The sequence below is a fragment of the Pelobates fuscus genome, chromosome 6, assembly GCF_036172605.1.
Source record: "Pelobates fuscus isolate aPelFus1 chromosome 6, aPelFus1.pri, whole genome shotgun sequence".
In the NCBI taxonomy this organism is placed as follows: Eukaryota; Metazoa; Chordata; class Amphibia; order Anura; family Pelobatidae; genus Pelobates; species Pelobates fuscus.
In genome coordinates this window covers 169662965-169685377 of record NC_086322.1, presented here as the reverse complement: position 1 = coordinate 169685377, position 22413 = coordinate 169662965, and the positions used below count along the sequence as shown (strand labels likewise).

Below are 22413 nucleotides of genomic sequence, written 5' to 3'. Positions count from 1 at the left end.
TAGGCATTTAGTTATTTATATTTAACTTTTTGGATGTGATTTCAAACTAGCAAGCATTGGACAGCCACTGCATAATTCACTTTTGCACTGACGAGGGTTTTTAACTATTTGCCCACTGTCTGCTTGCACTGCCAGCAAGCAAATAGTACTCAAAATTATCATTCGGTATCAGAAAAGCAAGTGTATTTGGTTTTGAATTGAACTAAAGCTGGTAGTTTGTGACTATTCCACATACTATACTTCGTACATTGAATGCATTTGGAAGATTGCGTCACATTTAGCTTTAGTAAATATGAGAAATACCATTGCAGTAGTCAGAATGTGGCCATTTTCACAAGATTTCCACTCTATAGATAGATAGATAGATAGATAGATAGACACATAGATAGATAGATAGATAGATAGATAGATAGATAGACAGATAGATAGATAGAATGATCTAGATCAGCTTCCCCTTTAAGAGAATTTCTTTATTCTAACATATTACAATACAATAAATTAAAATAAAAAAAGAAACAAATGAAATAACACTTTACCTTACATACCCTTATTAATAAGGGTATGTATTTTTTTTATTATCGTTATTAAAGATAAATGAACGCTTGCAGTGTCCACCCATAATAATAGTTTATACTTCTCGTTAATGTATTGTTGATGCCCTTCATGTCACCAATGAAGCTTTCACAATAAAAATGCTACAGCATATTATCTACTTACATAATAACATTATATAATGATAGTAATTTTAACAGCTGAAACATTTTCTCACAGTGAATTACAGTCATGTCAAACAGCTATTGTGCCATTTCAGCATTAGAATTATTTAAGTAATTACATGTTATTCCAAGAAAAGCGTTGGGATGTATGTTTAAATCACTCATAAAATCTAAACTGTTCGGATGGTAACACTTAAAAGCTCTTAACGGTTTCTACTATATTAGCCAGTAACACTGATGAAATTCAATGTCTAGGATAAAATTAAATGTCTCTATTTGCATTATTGTAAATAACTAGCTGTTACGTGGCAGATGAGACCTTGTCCCTTTCATTATTTCCAAACACTTATTGTTTAATATGTGAATATTTTTCAGTATTGAGAAAAAAAACTATCTGTTAAAAAAAAAAAAAAAAAATTGCAAATCTAACACAAGTGGTGTTGCTTGACACCATAAATTTCAAAAAGTTTTCTGTGGAGCTAAAGATATATACACCAATCTTGGCTGAGGCCAATATAGAATAAGAAAAAATGGAGGCATCTGCACTTAGCAAGGAATTAGTGGTTTCTTAGTGGCCAATAGTGCAATGGTAGTTTATTCAGACATCACAGGCTGAATTTGGAACTGAGAGGTAACTTGGAAAACTGAATTTGAGCTCATTCTATTATCTAGATCAGGGGTTCCCAATTAATTTTTCCCGTGGAACCCTTTGACGTAGTGTATCAACATCGAGGACCCTCCACCTCCCTCCCCTCCCACCCCCCAGGAAAAAAAAAATATTGCGCCGTTTTTTTATGTCCCGGGGTGTGTCAAGGTGTGTATATCTGTGTTTGTATGTGCCAGTGTGTGTATCTGTGTGTGTGTATATCTGACACACAGATATACACACACACAATGGCACATAGTGGCACACAGATACACACACCTTGACACACAGTGTGTATCTGTGTGTGTGTGTGTGTGTATGTTTCTATCTATCTATCTATCTGTGTGTCAAGGTGTTTGTATCTGTGTGTCAAAGTGTGTGTATCTGTGTTTGTATGTGTCTGTGTATCAAGGTGTGTGTATCTGTGTTTGTATCTGTGTGTCAGATACATATACACACACACACAGATACACACTGACACAGAGATATACACACTGGCACATACAAACACAGATATACACACCTTGACATACACCGGCACCTACAAACACAGATACACACACTTTGAAACACAGATACACAGACCTTGACACACAGTGTGTATCTGTGTGTATGTGAATGTATATGTGTGTCAAGGTGTGTGTATCTATGTTTCAAAGTGTGTGTATCTGTGTTTGTATGTGCCAGTGTATGTCAAGGTGTGCATATCTGTGTTTGTATGCACCACTGTGTATATCTCTGTGTCAGTTTGTATCTGTGTGTGTGTATATGTATCTGAAACGCAGATACACACACACACACACACACATACTGGCACACAGATACACACTGACACAGTCCTTGGCACACAGATACACACACATCTTGACTCACAAATACACACATACACACTCAGATACACACAGTGACATATACACACACTCGCACCCACAGATACACACTGGCACATACACACACTGGCACACTCAGATACACACGCACTGACATACACACACACACACACACAGGTACATACAAACATACTGATACACACTGGCACATACACACACACACACACTTAGATACACACAGTGACAAACACACTGACACACTCAGACACACATACTCTTTGACAGACACACATACACTCTCACTGACAAACACACATACTCTTTTACAGACACACAAACACATATACACTCTCACTGACAAACACATACACTCTCACACACTCACTGACAAGCACACATTGACTCTCACTGACAAACCCAAATATACTCTTTGACAGACACACAAACACATACAAACTCCGTAACAGACACACATACAATTTTTTATTTTATTTTTACATTTTACGCCTCCCAGCCCTTCTACCTTTAGGAGTGTTGGCATGGAGTCCCTGGGGTCCAGTGGGGCTGCTGAGCGTCTGCCATGCTGAGCGTGCAAACCCTGGGGTTCAGTGGGGCTGCTGAGCGGCTTGCGTGCGGGCAGCGAAGGACCAGTTATCTCCCTGCTCAGCTCCCTCGCGTGCCTCTTAGTGATGCTGGAGCTGGAATGACCTTATATTTCGGCTCCAGCATCACTGCTGTGTGCGCAAGGGAGCTGAGCAGGAAATTGCTCACTGCTCCCACACCGCCCATGGCCATTTTATTTTTTTTAACTTTTGGTGGAACCTTAACCGGTGTTCCGCGGAACACCAATTGGGATACGCTGATCTAGATCATTCTATCTATCTATCTATCTATCTATGTCTGTCTGATCTATCTTTATCTCTCATTCTATGCTTTCTACATCATTTTATCTTCATTCCTTACTGTAACGGTATTTTGCCTGCTGCAACACATTACTGCAAGAAAGATAACAAATAATGTCATGACTATTGATCTTTGCAGCACATTAGATCAGAATTCACAGCGGCAACAGGAGTTATCCAAACATAACTAGTTCAAAGCTGGTCACGAGGCATGAATGACCACAGCTGAAACCAAACCAAATTTCCTGGCACTAGATCTTAAACAAGCTTTCAAAGTTCCATAGATCTTCAGGCTGAAGGCTGCTGACAGATTTAATACACCCAACGCATCACTATGAGTGCATTACCTAGATATGCAACTGTCACTGACAGTAACAAATTACAATAATGGGCAGCTTTTTTTTTTTTTTTTTTTTTTAATTGTCATTTTTGGTTGTCTTGTGTTTTTTCACGATGTCCTTTGAATAATAAAGTAAGCAAAGTAGTAAAAACAAAGTGTCATTACATTTTATTATGTACAGGGCTCTCACAGGGCTGGTCATTGCACAGTGGACACTGTTTGGAGAAAACAAGTGTGGCACACAAATGCCACATGTGCACAAGTCATTCATGTACCTGTACTGGCAGGGAGAAGCAGAATGGAGTCACTGCCATATACATTTGAATATGGCCAGGGAGGTGCCAGGCAGGCTTAACTGGCAAGATAGGAGCCCTGATAGCGGGGATGCGGCCCAAACGGGTCCTGGGGAGCGCATCACGGCCTGCGCAGGGTCAGGTGGAAGAGAGTGCGTACGGCTACATGGAGCCAGGCAGTTTGATAGGTTGTCCACTCTCCACTGAATAATCTAATGGTACTGGGACCGGCAGAGGCATGGTGGGTGTAGAAGGAGGAAGGGCATGATGGGTGCTGAGGTTGGGGACATAGGGGGTGTTAAGAGAAGGGCAGCATGGTGAGTGTTAAAGAAAGGAAGCAAGAGGATTTCTGAGTAAGTGGGTATGAATGATGATGTTGGAGGAGAAATGATGGCTACAGCTGGGGGCATACTAGCTGCTAAGGAAGGTACAGTGTGGCCATCAAGAAAGTTGAGATGGGGAGAGAGTGAGTCTCCAATGCTGCCTCATCTGAATAAGAGTGGTATAATATCTACTCTGAGCCGGAATATCAAACAAAAAATGTTGTATGCCCAAAACGTCTGAGCTAGGTTCATATAGTAATATTTCATAATCTACCTCTCTTGAGTCATGTGTGCCGGTGGACCTCACTATGATAATATCACTTTCCCACCTCCACGTCTACACTGAGCCACAAAATCCTCCAATAATATTTAATCTCACTCTCCTTTTCCTTAATTTCTACAATAATACTTCTCATGATAACGTAATTCTTCTAAATGCTACTATTGATAAAGTCCCTTTCTCTGACATTCCCTAGAAATTCAGATCACATTATAACTCCATTCAGAATCAATACAGGCAGGCACCTCTATAATCATATTCACTACCTCTATCCCGATTTATGTCTAATTTCATACTTTCCTACTGCAATGAGTTTTCAAAATAGTCTTCAAGCCATTTTCTATATTTAATAATATATCTACACACACTATGCAACCACGGGTTAATATGGCAACGCAGGCCATTCTCACAAGAGTTGCAGTGAGAAGCAGTTGGAAAGACAAGATGGTGTTGGCTGGGCCCATTCTCACCACATGCTATGTTGCACTGCATCCTCTCATCTCATCCTGACACATAATCAGGTACCTCCTTGCACTATACACACTGCCACTTCTCACTTCACTCTACCACCTTGCACTATGTACACTGCCACTTTACACCCTGCCACCTTCCACTGTACACATTGACACTTTACACTAAACACACTCTTACCTTGCAGTATGCACACTGCCACTTTACACACTGCATCCACTACACAAACACACACTCTGCACCCACTACACAAACATACATTCTGCATTCACTACACACACACACTGCATCCACTACACAAACATACACTCTGCATTCACTACACACACACACTGCATCCACTACACAAACATACATTCTGCATTCAATACACACACACACACTGCATCCACTACACAAACATACACTCTGCATTCACTACAAACACACACTGCATCCACTACACAAACATACAATCTACATTCACCATATAAACACACACTCTAGATTTATTACACACTACAACCACTGTACATGTACACCTCATCCTCTACACACACACACACACTACAGGAGGGGGAAGAGTCAAGGGCGGAGACAATGGAGGCAGCAAAATGAGGCGGTGGCAAAAATCCTACACCAGCCCTGTCAGAGGGGTGTCCATGGCATTCAGGAAGGCAGCTTCCGTGGACTAGATACATATGATGTACCTGTCCTAAACAATGGCCACTCATTGGAACATTGGGGACCCAATGATAGATCCTGATCCAGTGACTTCCCAAAAAGCGCTGAAAACTTGTGAATGCAAGTTCCCCATTCCATAATGATGCCTTTTTCATCCCATAATTTCTAGCATGTGTGTGGATGTTGCCGTGTCACTTGGAGGCAGCGAGTCTGCATGTTCAGCTGCTGCAGACCTCCCAGCTTGCACTCTTTAGTGCTCTGGTGTTGGCATGCAGATGGCATAGCAGTAATGCCTAAGGAGGTACACAATATGTAACACAAGCAATCTGGATAGCACAGTGCTTAAATGAAATGTCTTTCTCTTTAAAGTGACATCAAGTCATAACAGGTGAACTTTACATTTGGGGAGACAATTAATACGGTTTATGTTTGTAAGTGACTTTACTAAAACAAATGACTGTATGTGCAATTGGATTACTAAATAAAAAAATACACTGAAAATTACTTTAGCATGTTTCTAGTAATAAAAGTAATACTGGAAATTACAAGACAAAGTGCATTTAAACAGAACGTATTAGTTCTTATGATCGCCTTCATGAAAAATGTCAGGAGACTTTAAAACCATCATAATGTCTGACCTTTATTCCACTTTGTACCAATTTATGCACATCAAGAAACGGCTCCTTTATCAAGTCCCCTTCTGGACTTAGAATCTTCACATAGCCTTCCTTTTCAAGGATAAAAAGTCGCTGCGACCCATCTCCACTGTGCACAGCTCCAACAGGTTGCCTCAACCCTCTTACAACCTCTTGAATGCAGTAGCAATTGTGTTTGTGTTTTCTAGAAACAGAAAAAGAGAAATGTCATTGAACTTTGCAAAAATAAACAAAAACTACACTACAGAGTACCATATGTAATTGCTGCGTGACTTTAGCTGTGGGTTTGGTAAGTATTTGCAAGATGATGTAAAGTTTAGCTATGGCGTGGATTTCCACAAATTTGTATTTTGAGCTAAATGTCTTTTATGACAAAATGCACCTTTCATAACAGAGAACAATTCTGGATTTCCATTTGCATTTCTAACAGACTTTCTACATTGGGTTCATTTTTAAAACAAGTAGCCAGATTTTTCTTGTAGCCAAATTAATGGTTAATAAAATAATTTAATCTGTGAACACAATATTTCGAAACTATTAAATTCCCCCTTCAAGCATGACATTGCTCAAACCAAAGTATTGTACGTTACAGTAAGTTAGATTTACCGTACGTGGAAATTTATGGAGAAGGACAAAAGTAAATCAAATGGTTCACAGTTGAATTTCGAATATCCTCACGGCTCATGGCAGTCAAGTGTTGTAAAATTAGAAAGGGGAAAAAATGATAATAAATAGGACTTTGAACTGTAGTGTCATGTGTAATGTGAAAAACAATGTGAAAAACAAAAACAAAAATCTCTAGTACTTATTGTTAAATTTCCTAAGCTTGATACAGAAAGTGGCAATAAAATATTTGTATTTTTTTTTTTTTTAATTACCATGCTTTGCAATGGATCAACATCAATCTAATTTCAGTAGGTAGCTAAGGTGAGAATGGTAATAAGTTGTGCATGGATGTGGTTGGTTATATTAATTATATTACAGTGGACAAAAGCTTTAAAATAAATGATATCCCTGTAACAGTATGAGTGTAATAGGAACACACTGTATTACACACTGAAATTGTATAGTCTGACCTGGGAAGAAATGAATGGGTTTTAAAATAGTTGTGCACTACCAAATGGAGTCATCTTCTGTGACAGATCTGGAACTGATTTAATTCCCATAACTCCAAACATTTCAAATGGACAAAAAGAGACATTATCATTTTAGGGGTATGAATGGAGGTATGGCCAGGGCGGGGGCTGTTCAGAGAAATTTTAGGTGACGTACGAATTGCAATTTATGGTACTAAAATGTCATTTAGAACAAGAACAATGTATCTTATTTACACAGACTGGTTTCTAAACACAAATAGAATAGGAAGTACAAGCGCTTATGTGTATAGGTTTGCAATCTGGATAGTTCCAAAGATATATATTTTCGTGAGCTGCTATACCACCGTGCTTATCTTTCTATCAAAGATAGTGGAAATGGAAGGGATATCCGGTGTAGCGCTCTAATAGTAGTGGATATATAGAAATGATAAAAGAAATCCTAACTGTACCTTAATAGGTCATATACACTTATGGGTAGTTTCACTATATTCAGGTCAACCTTAAACAAAAAACACAAATATACAGAACATAGTGTAACCTGTATACAGAGTGTAAATAAAAAAGAAGTGCGTAGATCACTAACTCACACTTTCAAGAGCTATCACACTAGCTCAGGTATATGCGCCTTAGGGTCCGTAGAGGCGACCCTCACCCTCCTTTAGGTCCAAGTTTTCTCCAGGTGCAGTGTCCTAGGTAATGGGTATAGGAGGGAACATATAGCGTAGTACAGTCTATGTATATAGGAGGTATAGTGCGAGGTAATGTTAATATATTGGCTCAGGGTTTGTGAGTATATTAACATTACCTCGCACTATACCTCCTATATACATAGACTGTACTACGCTATATGTTCCCTCCTATACCCATTACCTAGGACACTGCACCTGGAGAAAACTTGGACCTAAAGGAGGGTGAGGGTCGCCTCTACGGACCCTAAGGCGCATATACCTGAGCTAGTGTGATAGCTCTTGAAAGTGTGAGTTAGTGATCTACGCACTTCTTTTTTATTTACACTCTGTATACAGGTTACACTATGTTCTGTATATTTGTGTTTTTTGTTTAAGGTTGACCTGAATATAGTGAAACTACCCATAAGTGTATATGACCTATTAAGGTACAGTTAGGATTTCTTTTATCATTTCTATATATCCACTACTATTAGAGCGCTACACCGGATATCCCTTTGGTTTCTAAATACATTTATTGTAGTTTAAAGACACATAACTGGGAGTTTTGTTTCCGTGAAGCTTTATTATACACTTAGACACACTTACAAAAACGGAGCTCCTAGAAAAGAGGGTCATTGGGAGAGAAAAGCAGGACAGAGGGATTTGGATCCAAAATAGGGACAGCAATAACAATAAAAAAAATTAACCATAGAACACACTGTTATCTATCGTTAACATGTTTATTGGAATAAACATCCAGCATTTTGGGGACTGTAATTGAAAATAGTTTGAGAAGGAAAGCTGTATGCCTTCATTACAAAAGAACAGGTGTGTTTATACCATAAATAACAATAGTGCTACATTATGTTTCTGATAGGCTGTCAAGACTGACTCGTGTCTTCAAATTGATACACAAAGAAGTGAAGCATCTGCATTTAGATGTTTTGCAGAGTGTTTGCTTCCAATGGAGAAGGTATAAGGATGTGTTTTTAGAAAGTGGACAAGAGCTTTTGGTATCAGGCCTCTAAGTGAATATTAAATGTCTCTGGATTTAATATGGCAGGCTATTTCGCATAGTGAAGTAATAAGGTCTAATCTATTGTTTGGTGTTGAGATCCTTAATGTGGAATCAAAATAACCTTGCAGAATGCATCTATCAATGTTTTTGTGTAGAAGTATAATAACTGGTTTAAAACCCTGGACACAACTATATAGACAGGTAAATGAATGAATGGATGGATTGATTCATATGGATTGCAGGCAGGATGGAAATACTGGCAATACTTAAATATTGTACAAACTGTTTTCCAATCATCTTAAGGAATACTAATAATCTAATATTCTAATGTCCTTGTCCAGTTGTAAATATTTAATTGTACTCAAAATGTAAATAATCAGTCGCAGTTAATTTCTTTCCTTTAAAAATAGATACATTAATTAAAAATGACTTGCAAACAAAATAAAAATCTATAAACAAAAATGTGGGTGAGCCTTACAAGTCGGAAGTAACTATATACTAACAACTGGGAAAAGCATGACAAGCATCCAAAGTATTAAAAAGGCATTTGTTCCCAAGAAATCACATAAACAGCAGATGAGCAAAACATCTGGAGGGCACAGCTGCTGAACATAAGGGCAGACTGAGTTAATTTACTGTTGAAACCACAAAAAGATGTTGAAGTTTTTTTTTTAGATTAAAGAGTATTAATCTTTATGAACCTGCTGATCTCTTCCACTTTGTCATACTCTTCCATCTGATCCAGATAATTTGATGCTGGACCTCTCATTTGCTTCCTTGGGAAGTCTGGGAAGCAGAGCCCGTTGTCCCGTATACTGTGAGAGTAGCAGAACTCATCTGCAGTTGTTTGTAACAAACCTGCGAGAAAAGAAATAAAAAAAATTATAAGTTTCAGCCACTATGCCAGGAAATATTACCAAAGCACTCTGTACCCAAAAGCTGAATCTGAATTTTGAGCAGATACTGCAAAAGTTTCATTTAGCGAACATTTATCTCAGTTGATATCCACCAAGCACTTGCTCTGTTCTCTATAGTTAAATAAAGGGACACTATTGTCATCCAGACCACTTCATCTTAATGAGTGTCCCTGTCATTTTAACTCTGCAACTGAAAACATTGCCGTTCTGCGCTAATGGCAATGCTTACATTGCAGCGTTTAAATGCTACGAGTGGTTGCTACTCTGGCAACCACTAGAGGCGCTTCTGCCGAAATAGCAGAGTCTCATAGACATCATCTGATTAGTCTAGCACATAGTTTTGCTGTCTATGTGCACTTGCCTTACAATGCTTTCCTATTGCAAAGAATTTGATTGGCTGAAAGATCTAAGACAAGGAGGCGGAGCTTCCCCACAATGAATGGTGAGCTGCGTGATATAAGCAAAGTAACTCTTCCTTTTAAATTATCACAGCGGTGGGTGTTAGAAATACATGTTTGTATTCCCAACACTAAAGTGTAATAAATATAGATTTATTAATTTTGATGCTTAATTAAAAGATGGTTACCCCCCCCCCCCCCCATCTCCTTTATGTTTAGTGCACCCCTACAGAGCTGTGTTTTGCATATTAACTCATCATCACCCAGTTCATAAGCTGGTGTACACAACTTAAAAGCACATATAAAAGAAATATTGCTCTGTTTTATAAAAGATATAACAAAGTAGAGTCTATACATTTCAAGGTAGGCTGGGAAAATAATAAAAAATTGCCAGTTGGGAAAATCATGCAAACATTACTTATTCCATCATAGTATTTCAGTAATTAATAACTCAGTATTTTTTTTTGTTTCTGCCAGTAATATCGTACACAAAGAAAATTCTGACATAAAACACATCAAAGAAGACATTATTGTAAAATAGTACATACACTGTAATAGTTTTCCAAACTGTCTATATTCAATACATACTTTTAAATTATTAATTTTTTTTCTAAAGCAAAGAAACAATATATACCCATTATTTCTTCATATAAATTCAATACATGCAGTGATGTTACACTGAACAAAATTATAAACGCAATACTTTTGATTTTGCCCCTATTTTTCATGAGCTGAACTCAAAGATCTACGACTTTTTCTATGTGCACAAAAGGCCTATTTCTCTCAAATATTGTTCACAAATCTGTCTAAATCTGTGTTAGTGAGCACGTCTCCTTTGCCGAGATAATCCATCCACCTCACAGGTATGGCATATCAAGATGCTGATTAGACAGCATGATTATTGCACAGGTGCGCCTTAGGCTGGCCACAATAAAAGGCCACTCTAAAATGTGCAGTTTTATCACACAGCACAATGCCACAGATGTCGCAGGTTTTGAGGGAGCGTGCAATTGGCATGCTGACTGTAAGAATGTCCACCAGAGCTGTTGCCCGTGAATTGAATGTTAATTTCTCTACCATAAGTCGTCTCCAAAGGCATTTCAGAGAATTTGGCAGTACATCCAACCGGCCTCACAACCGCAGACCACGTGTAACCATACCAGCTCAGGACCTCCCCATCCAGCACCTTCATCTCCAAGATCGTCTGAGACCAGCCACCCGGACAGCTGCTGCAACAATCGGTTTGCATAACCAAAGAATTTCTGCACAAACTGTCAGAAACTGTCTCAGGGAAGCTTTCCTGCATCCTCATCGGGGTCTTGACCTGACTGCAGTTGTCATTGTAACCGACTTGAGTGGGCAAATGCTCACATTCGATGGCGTCTGGCACTTTGAAAGGGTTTTCTCTTCATGGATGATTCCTGGTTTTCACTGTACAGGGCAGATGGCAGACAGCGTGTATGGCGTCGGTGGGTGAGCGGTTTGCTGATGTCAGTGTTGTGAATTGAGTGGCCAATGGTGGTGGTGGGGTTATGGTATGGGCAGGACAACGAACACAGGTGCATTTTATTGATGGCATTTTGAATGCACAGAGATACCGTGATGAGACTCTGAGGCCCATTGTCATTCATCCACAACCATCACCTCATGTTTGCAGCATGAGAATGCACGGCCTCATGTTGCAAGGATCTGTACACAATTCCTGGAAGCTGAAAACATCCCAGTTCTTGCATTGCCAGCATACTCACTGGACATGTCACCCATTGAGCATGTTTGGGATGCTCTGGATCGGCGTATACAAAAGCGTGTCAATATCCAGAAACTTCGCAAAGCCATTGAAGAGGAGTGGACCAACATTCTACAGGCCACAATCAACAACCTGATCAACTCTATGCAAAGGAGATGTGTTGCACTGCGTGAGGCAAATAATGGTCACACCAGATACTGACTGGTTTTCGGACCCCCCCGAACCCACCCAATACAGTAAAACTGCACATTTTAGAGTGGCCTTTTATTGTGGCCATCCTAAGGCACACCTGTGCAATAATCATACTGTCTAATCAGCATCTTGATATGCCACACCCGTGAGGTGGATGGATTATCTCGGCAAAAAAGAAGTGCTCACTAACACAGATTTAGACAGATTTGTGAACAATATTTGAGAAAAGTAGGCCTTTGGTGTACATAGAAAAAGTCTTAGATCTTTGAGTTCAGCTCATGAAAAATGGGGGCAAAAACAAAATTGTTGCGTTTATAATTTTGTTCAGTGTATATAATTATTGGACAAGTTGGGCTTAATTTAGATTGCAATCTAAATTAAAACATTGTAATAGATTTATTAAACAAATAGCAGACATTCTCAGCCTATCACTGGCTGCCCATTAAGACAAATATGTTTGTACATGGCTAGAATTAAATAAAAGTAACGTCTTGACATCAATCTACCAAAATACTCTTGACTCTTGTGCTCCTATTTTAACATCAGAGATTGGTATTCTATTCCTTTTGTATCTTTTCCATCTAAGGTAATATCGAGTACCAAAATCATCCTTTGTAAATACTTTCATAAATTCCAATTTTTATAATATGTATGTTTGTAATTTTTATACCTTAACCTTCAATTATGAAATCATATTAATATTAACGGTCAATATTACTCACTGTACTACCTCATCTTATACTATATATACAAGGTTGTTCTAAATTTGATGTCCGTAGAATCAATAACATCAGGCATACTACTACTACCAAAACCTTACACACTTATACTATCCTAAAATCCTATGCATTAGTTTTGATGAGTGGAAAGACAACAATCATTTATTCTGTTTAAAGGTACCTAGGGCACGAGGGGGTGCAGCTCCCTGCCTCTGCTACTTATGATAGAAAACCGGGAGCTTCTAAGAAAGAGCTTCTGTTAGCTTTACAGATCTAAGCTCTGTAGTGTAGGGCTAACTTATTGACCAAGAGCAACTGATTACTTTTAGTCAATGAGCTAAGCACTGAACTGGTGGGCTTAGCTCAGGCTGAATGTTTCCAGCTCTCTGTTGAAAATAGTATATGCAGGTAGCAGCTCCCGAACCCTGTGATGGCTATGGTGCTTGGAGTGTTCTTTAATTTGATCACTAAAATCATTTTGTATGCTTTTATCATCCAGTAGTATGTGCTAATGTATAACGTATAGCCTGTCTGTAAGGAATATTCAGATGCTTGGTATCCCTGACATTAGCACAGTCAATATGAACATAAAATATGGTACATCTGGCACAAATTTTCACCTATAAGATTCCCTTTTCTTGGATCTCAAATGATGTATTATACACCTGTTGTTGGGACTCTGATGTGACCTTGACTTCATACGACCCTGTTTGTTTTCTAGTTACTCCGACCTGACTTGTCTTGGAAAATATTAAGTGAGCCAGACTGTCCTGGTCTCTAGTCCTCATATTTACCTATTTTCTTCCCCTCCCCACAGGATATCAAATCAGCATATGTGTAGTCATTGTTTCCCATACAACCCTACAGGCTCACATCCTTGTGAGTGTCTGTCTCCATGTGCAGTGCTAGTTCCTGCTATTGTGATATTTACCATATCTGACAAGATCTACATTGATAAATAAATATATAGTGTTGTCAAACCCCTACTGACTTGCAGAATCAGTGCCCCAGTCTGGCCATGTACAAAACAGACTTTTGCATGAGTCTTTGAGTAATGATCTTTATAAAAAAAAAAGAAAAAAAATCATAATACATTGTAAAGCTGTAAGCGACACAAGTCTATGCCTGAAAGTAATTTGTCTTCGTGCATTTTTTCTCCTTTAGCTAAAAGCAGTGTAGCACCAATCCTATCTTCTTAGAAGAGCCCCATTGTATAGTAAAATATCTATTTAATTTAGCCATTGGCCCTAAAACCAGTTATCTCAACTGGACCTGCCTCTGGCATTGTCATTTATCATTAAAAAGAACATTTACGGTAATTATTAGCATCTGAATCTTTCCCTTATTCCAAAGCGTGTTCTTTTTTATTTATCCTCTTCTGCAAAGCAGTGTGGCTCTGTCCAGTGCTAAAGTTATGCTTTCATCTGGTTATCTTTCAAAACAACTTGGGTGGTCACAAAAAGCACTTGACATCTTGATGCACTTCAGCAGTTTTACATATACACAGCCTTTGTAGAAAAATAAATTTGTCATTCGTCACCACATATGTTGATCTGGGGAGTGAGGTTCCTGCAGCTCTGGCTCCTGTGTTCATCCACACATCTCTCAGACTTTCTTCACCAGTATCGTCTTAACCCTTTCTAGATTTATGATAATTAAAGTGTTCAGTATTTAAAAAAAGAAAAAAAAAAAGTAGTGAATCCAAATGTCAAAATGCATCCTAAAATGGTCAGGCTGTGATTAGAACTGAGCTGGAGAAATTCTTGGATAGGTCAAATTTTGCCTTTGGAATGTCGATTCATTGCGATTTAGAGTTTAGTAAATACACTCTAGTGAGTTTTGTTTTTCAAGTAGGGTAGCGTTATTTTTCCACTCAGCTTATTCTCTGCAAATTAGGGGATATCATAAACTTACCGTATTTTTCGCTCCATAAGACGCACTTTTTTTCCCCTCAAAAGTGAGGGGAAATGTCTGTGCGTCTTATGGAGCGAATATGAAGCTTTACTTACCTGTCTTGCAGCGTTGGCCGGCAGCACAGGGCGCACCGCGGTAGTGGAACTTGAATTTCATGTTCCGGTTTCCGGCGGGACTGAAAGGAAGTGTGCACAAGCTGAGTGCGCACTTCCTTTCAGTCCCGCCGGAAACCGGAACATGAAATTCAAGTTCCACTACCGCGGTGCGCCCTGTGCTGCCGGCCAACGCTACAAGACAGGTAAGTAATAATGGGACAAGGGGAGGGGGACAGTATGGGAGAGAAGAATATGGGGAGGGGGATGAAGTCTATGGGGAGGGGGGGGATGAAGTCTATGGGGAGGGGGGGGGGATGAAGTCTATGGGGAGGGGGGGGGAGATGAAGTCTATGGGGAGGGGGGGAGATGAAGTCTATGAGGGGGGGAGATGAAGTCTATGGGGAGGGGGTGGATGAAGTCTATGGGGAGGGGGTGGATGAAGTCTATTGGGAGGGGGTGGATGAAGTCTATGGGGAGGGGGTGGATGAAGTCTATGGGGAGGGGGTGGATGAAGTCTATGGGGAGGGGGTGGATGAAGTCTATGGGGAGGGGGTGGATGAAGTCTATGGGGAGGGGGTGGATGAAGTCTATGGGGAGGGGGTGGATGAAGACTATGGGGAGGGGGGTGAGTGAAGACTATGGGAGAGAGGAGAATACTATGGGAGGGGGGGACACTATGGGACAGGGGAGAAAAAAATATTCTGTACAAACTGTCCCATAGTAAGAAACACTATGGGACAGTTTGTTCAGAATATTTTTTTTCTGGGTTTCTTCCTCTAAAAACTAGGTGCGTCTTATGGTGAGGTGCGTCGTATGGAGCGAAAAATACGGTAGTTACAAAGGCTAGTCTGTTAGCAATCTTTAGGATTTTAAAGATGAACTGCTGGCTTTGCTCAAACAGAGGAGCAATTTGTACTCAGAAAGTTCCAGTGATCTGTGGGTAGTTTAAAACATGCATGCTTTATTCTTAATATTAACACTATTAAAACAAGCCAAAGAATATCAAATAAACATTTCTTATCCAGGACTTGAAATTTCAGACCGCAGTCAGAGATGTGTAGGAGAGAGTGCAGCTTTAGATCTGCCACATTTCACTGAAAATACACGTTATCAATGTCTTTTGGAAAGAGCTGTCATTCCGATGGCTGATATTTCTTCCTTAGAAAGAGGTTGGGGTGCAGTGCTATCCAGAACAAACCACACTGTTTTCGTGGCACTATTTCCCTACATCCTTCTTGAGTTTATCCAATGCACCAGACTGCTCGACTTGGAACTCAAAGTGAATTTAAAATTTAAGGCCAAAAAATACTTCGACCATACATTTTACATTTTGAATTCCTAACAATTTTTACTTTAGTAAATAAGGCTGTTCTATTTAATTCAGGAGACGATCTTTAGTTGAAGGATAGTCAATTGAAAAAGAAGTAATTTCAGGATAATTTAGCCAGGCAGCATCAACTTGACTTGTAATAACGCTAGTTGTTAATTGACAAATAGGGCAAAAACCCAATGCAATATCACTCAACAGTTTTTTTTTTTTTTTGTTAATGTTTGTTGAAATGTAAAATGTTTGTGTTGGATTTTTTAATTCCAATTCATTTAAAGGCAACAGTTGGAATAAAGTTACAGTACTTTATGATATCTCTTGTGTGATTCCTAAAACTAAATTGATGACCACAGTTCTTCCATTTACATTAACCACCAATCGTTGACATCCAATGCCATCGGAAACAAGGTATAAGGGATTTTTCATAGATGTAGGAAAAGAAGCCTCCGAGCTTTTTCCAAAGAAAAAAACAGAAATGAATCTGTAGGTGACAACGCACTTTGTCAGTGATGCTGCGAGTATTTCTGGATTGAAGATTAAGGAATTAATTATACTTTCTTAATTTTTATTATTATTATTATTATTATTATAAGTCTCCCACTTATTTTGAACGATTGCCAGCTTGCGTTTTTTGTGGAATATATTATACAACTGAAAGACAAACCCAAGAAACTATTTTTTACCGACTCAAGCTGTCCTACTGTTGTTATTAAGTAATGCTGCTTAAAAGCCAAATTGAGAAAGCTCCAATAATCAGTATAACCTGAAGTGTCAGGGCAAGAAAAAAATAGTTGTGGTTTATTTACCGATAGTCTCATATTAACACATCCCACGAGCAGTTTGTTAATATAGAGAGCAATAAAGGTCCTTGCCATCTTTTAAACTGTGACATCAAATATGTTCATGTATGCAAATGTTTCCTATTAACCAGTAAAACGGTTCCTCTTATACTTTTAACCATTATGAGCAGTTAATGTAATTTACAGTGTAGCTTGTGATTCCTTAACTGCTCTTTTCCAAAAATTATAGGTCAGGAGTCCCCAATATGTGACAATACCTGTTAGTGACCTTGTATCAGGGGAGTTCTCATTTTGTTTTCAGGAGCATTCTCCCAGCCATATGTGGCTGAACCCATCCACGTAATCTGATTTTTTTGCAAAAGGGGACTTTACAAATTTACTTTAATATAAAGTTACATCAGTTACTGGTCATGATCATTATGCAACTCAACTTTTATTTGACAAGTTTTTGCGAGCACTTGCTATTCTATACATTGTTTGGCATTCATAAAATATTGTTTTAGGATTTACACAAATTATCCATAATAATCAGCGACATATTGTGATGTGGTCAAATAATTCATTTGCACGTGTTGGTTTTAGGAAACGAAACATGTGTACGTACTACAATTAAGAGTCAAAATTATATCGATCAAAAAGCTCATTTTGAAAACTGAATTTCTTCTTCCCATGTGAGTACAAGATCTCCTTTCAATTACAAGGATTCTGTCATGCATATCTGTAACAAGCCATAAAGACCTTTGGACAATGACACAACCCGAAAGTTAAAAAGATCCTCTGGCTGATTACACAATGCTTAAAGCAAGCTTGGGTCATTATCTTGCCTTTGATCTCCTTTGCACTAAACCATGGAGTGATCTTTAATCCCTTCAAGGTTCTAAAAAACTACAGTGGTGTGTTGCTTCATTCTTCTGTAAGCCAATTAATTACATAACAACATTCAACTGCCCTACAGGAAGTTAAACATATTCTTAGCAAAAAGAACTGCTTCCTTCCTGATGAAACAAGCTTTTTTTTTTGACATATCGTTATTTGCAAAGTTGAAACTGACATTTGGAAGTGTCACCAGCTGGCTTATTCACTAGGTAGACATCATATTTAAAAATGTTGTCTAAAATAACTGGATTAGAATAATGGTTCCAAATTATTTTATTTGGCGTACATTTTGTATTTTTTTTTTGATAAATTCTTAACAATTCATTGTTGCTAATGTCAAATCTGTGCATACGTGTGCAATTGTTAGCATCCATAGCATGCTGATGATGGATGGCCAATGGTGGCAGAACCTCCCTGTGCGCTGCCCTAAGTCCTCCCTCGGCCTATCCACCCTGACACCCCATCCCCAGCAGTGAGTTAGTTGCTCATATTTTCAGATAGCAAGTTACTGACTATTAAACTCATTCAAAGAACAGAAGTACAATATAATCAGGAGACAATAGCTCCCGTGGTCAGTTAAAGGATAACTGTCATCATATTTTCACTTCTTGTTTTTAAAAGTTTACTACATTTAATAAAACTGAATGATTTCTTAAACTAATGTATATAGTTTTTTTTTTTTTTTTTTTTTTTTAATTGCACTTTTTGTTTCTGGCAGCCATGTTGGTGTTCGAACCGAGTCTACTGTTATCTGACCAGCTGCTGCTCAACCTAACATGCCTGCCATCGTGATTGTAAATACACCCCTGATTACATAATTTACAGCGATGTTCAAAGTACTATAATCTGTACAGCATGCTGTAGCGGTAATGTGGCCAGGAGTGCACTGGCACTCCCAAAATGTAATTGGCCAAACCGTTTGCATACAGTTTGATAACTTAACTCCCATTGGGTCTCCTGAGCTAAACCCTGCTGTGCAAGGCCAGCTTATTGGCTAAGAATGTCAGCTGATCGCTCTCAGCGATGAGCTAAACCCTGCACCGCCAGTCTTAACTCAATGAAGAGAGATTCTGGCTCTCATTAAGGCTGAGACTTGCGCAGGGTAGACTTTAGATAATATGTCAAACCATAAGCCAGTAGTAGTTAAGATGCTTGGCGTGTTTGTTTAACAATACGCAACATTAATTGGCAATCACGTGGAAATCACTTTTATGTTTATTACTCAGTGACATCCAATCACCTACACTTTAACCTGATTAAGAAGAAGAGTGAGTGGTAAATCTTTCAATTTAGTGTTCAGTTATCTAAAGCATCTGACCAAGAATTCTACTACCAACCGATGCAGGGATAATTTATTTACTTTTAGAACATGCCTTTTCTTACCCCTTTAATCAATTTGCCAACATTTTGAGTTCAATCCATCACAAACATATTGTTCATGTAACAAAGAACAAATAACAATAATAGGCAATTTATGACACTTAAATCCTAGCCTACCAATAGGTTCCATTTTAATCCATATCTGATTCTTCATGTGTGGTCCAGATTTTGCTCTGGGAATGATGTTCGTTTTCTTAAAGAAGTCAATATAAACTGCTTAGCTTGTGTTAGCATTGCTAATAAACAGCATCACTGTTTTTGCAAAACAACATTAATAGATGGAAAGATCGTACAACGGAACCCTGCTGATTAAAGCTAGTAAATCAGGACTTCTTTCCATGTACACATATCCTTGATTGACAAGACCGGAGGCTTGCCCAACGGACTATTTTTATTTTGAATATACCATTACATTTCCTAAATACAGACCATAACATATGTTATGGAAAAAATGCAATTCTAAAACCTATTATTGCACTATTTATTTCCAAAAATCAAGCCAAAAATAATCACATCCTTCATGACTTGCTATATGTCTCTTAAAATATAGTTGGATATTTACAATACCTGGTATCTGCCCACGGCACGTGTAGTAGAAGTCTTTGCAATAGTCCTTGCAGAGTGACGGAAGTTCTAACTGCCTCTCGGAGGTCTCAGTTCTCTCAGGTGAATTGAAGAGATGCTGAGCATATGGTGAGCAGTACGCACATCTGATTTCTTCCAGAAGCTTTGCACACTCCGTGTTGTTGGTAACTGAAAATATCTGCAAGTCACAAACCAGAGATAAATAAACATATGGCTGATGCATTGCGGATACGGCCCAAGAAATCTGCGAAGTTGGTGAAACATTAAGCTCTCTAGTTAAAACAGTATGTTGAATGCATGCATCTACAGTCCCAGATTTAGTTAAAGGACCACTCTAGTGCCAGGAAAACATACTCGTTTTCCTGGCACTAGAGTGCCCTGAGGGTGCCCCCACCCTCAGGGACCCACTCCCGCCGGGCTCTGGGGGGAGGAAGGGGTTAAACTTACCTCTTTCTCCAGCGCCGGGCGGGGAGCTCTACTCCTCCTCCTCTTCTTCCTCGCGACGTCATCGGCTGAATGCGCATGCGCGGCAGGAGCCGCGCTCGCATTCAGCCGGTCGCATAGGAAAGCATTCATAATGCTTTCCTATGGACGCTTGCGTGCTCTCACTGTGATTTTCACAGTGAGAAGCACGCAAGCGCCTCTAGCGGCTGTCAGTGAGACAGCCACTAGAGGCTCTGGAGGCTGGCTTAACCCTCAGAATAAACATAGCAGTTTCTCTGAAACTGCTATGTTTATAAAAAAAAGGGTAAAAGCTAGCTGGACCTGGCACCCAGACCACTTCATTAAGCTGAAGTGGTCTGGGTGCCTAGAGTGGTCCTTTAATGTGCTTAGAATAGGTATGTTTTTTTGGTATTCAGTAAAATATAAGAACTAGCAATCTGCTTTACTCAAGTGCATATGGGCTTCAAGTTCTATAAGGCTCTGCCAACTGCAAACAGGGCTAAAATCATTGAATTGTTGTTGCTTTAGTATCTATATAAAGTATATAAAAAAAATTAATGTCAAAAAGTATTGCAGAAAACAAGTTACAGGTGAGGAAAGCATAATTGGTTTTGTTTGAACTTATTCCCAAAAGTCCTACTGTAAATCTTATATATATATATTTTTTTTTTTTTCACCCCTCCTGGGTGGTATTTTTATTCCTCATTCTCTACCAAGGCCTGGGAGTTTGAGGGTTCTACGCAGTATCTTAGCTGTTCCTACAACTGCACTCTTCTGGACAGCGATCTCAGATGTCCCACCTGGAATCTGTTGTAGCCACTCCCCCAACTTGGGAGTCACAGCCCCGAGTGCTCCTATCACAACTGGGACTACTAGTGCCTTCACTTTCCACATCCTTTCTAGTTCTTCTTTCAGTCCCTGGTATTTGTCCACCTTCTCATGTTCCTTCTTCCTGAAGTTATAGTCACTGGGTATTGCCACATCCACCACGGCTGCAGTCTTTCATTCCTTGTCTACCACCGTGATGTCTGGTTGGTTGGCCAGCACTTGCTTGTCTGTCTGGATCTTGAAGTCCCACAGGATCTTAGCCCAGTCATTCTCAACTACCCTTTGTGGTATATCCCATCTAGACTTAGGCAGGTGCAATCCATAGTCTGTGCAGATGTTTCAGTACACAATCTCAGCAACTTGGTTGTGTCTCTCTGTATATGCTGGTCCTGCTAAAATCTTGCATCCGGCTACTAGGTGATGTACTGTCTCAGAGGCCTATTTGCACAGTCTGCACCTTGGGTCTTGCCTGGTGTGGTAGACTCCAGCTTCTATTGATCTGGTGCTGAGTGCCTGCTCCTGTGCTACTAGGATTAGTGCCTCAGTGCTGTCTTTCAGTCCTTCCTTTTCCAACCACTGGTAGGATTTTGTCATGTGAGCCACATCCACTAACTGCCGGTGGTAGACCCTATGGAGAGGTTTGTCTTGCCAAGGAACCTCCTCTTTTTCTGCATCCTCGATCTGTGGAAGTCTCAGGCATTCCCTTAGCAGTTCATCTTTGGGAGCCATCTTCGTGATGTACGTGGATGCTCTGTGTTTCATCCAGGACTGTGGCTTTGACACTCATCAGGCCACGATCAGGCCTTCTTCCTTCCAGCAGGTGTACAGTCTCTGGATGCTGGATTTCAGGTGGAATCCTCCATTCATAGTGAGTAGTTTCCTAGTCTTGACATCCATGGTGACCAGTTCTTCTCTTGGCCAGGTTATTATTCCAGCTGGCTACTTGATGACCAGTAGGGCATATTGGATCTTGTTCTTGCCATTGAGTTGGGACTTCAGGACCTGTCTGGCTCTTGGGAGGTACTTGGATGTTGCTATCCTCTTTGCCTCTTCCTCATGGTTGCCATGCATTTGTGGTACCCCCAGGTACTTGTAGCTGTTTTCTACACCTTCTCTTTGGCCTTCTGGAACTTCAACTCCTTCTGTCCTGATCATCTTCCCTCTTTTTGCTATCATCCGCCCGCACTTCTCTAGTCCGAACGACATTCCAATGTCATTGCTGTATATCATAGTTAGGTGGACCAGTGAGTCAATGTCTCGCTCATTCTTGGCATACATCTTGATGTCG

At 39.5% G+C, this 22413-nt stretch overlaps 1 protein-coding gene across 4 annotated transcripts in view; it reads right to left on the bottom strand.

The window, feature by feature from the left end:
- HHIP (hedgehog interacting protein) overlaps window positions 1-22413 on the bottom strand; it is a 171800-nt gene that overhangs the window by 114713 nt on the left and 34674 nt on the right. For all 4 annotated transcript variants that reach the window (XR_010091256.1, XM_063458473.1, XM_063458470.1 and 1 more), the window contains exons 2-4: window positions 19836-20031; window positions 9605-9761; window positions 6103-6304 (exon numbers count right to left, since the gene is read on the bottom strand). Coding sequence is in view for 3 of the 4 variants with exons in the window: in XM_063458473.1 (XP_063314543.1) it covers window positions 6103-6304; window positions 9605-9761; window positions 19836-20031 (555 nt within the window). In the remaining variant the exon portion in view is untranslated. The remainder of the gene's footprint in view (window positions 1-6102; window positions 6305-9604; window positions 9762-19835; window positions 20032-22413) is intronic.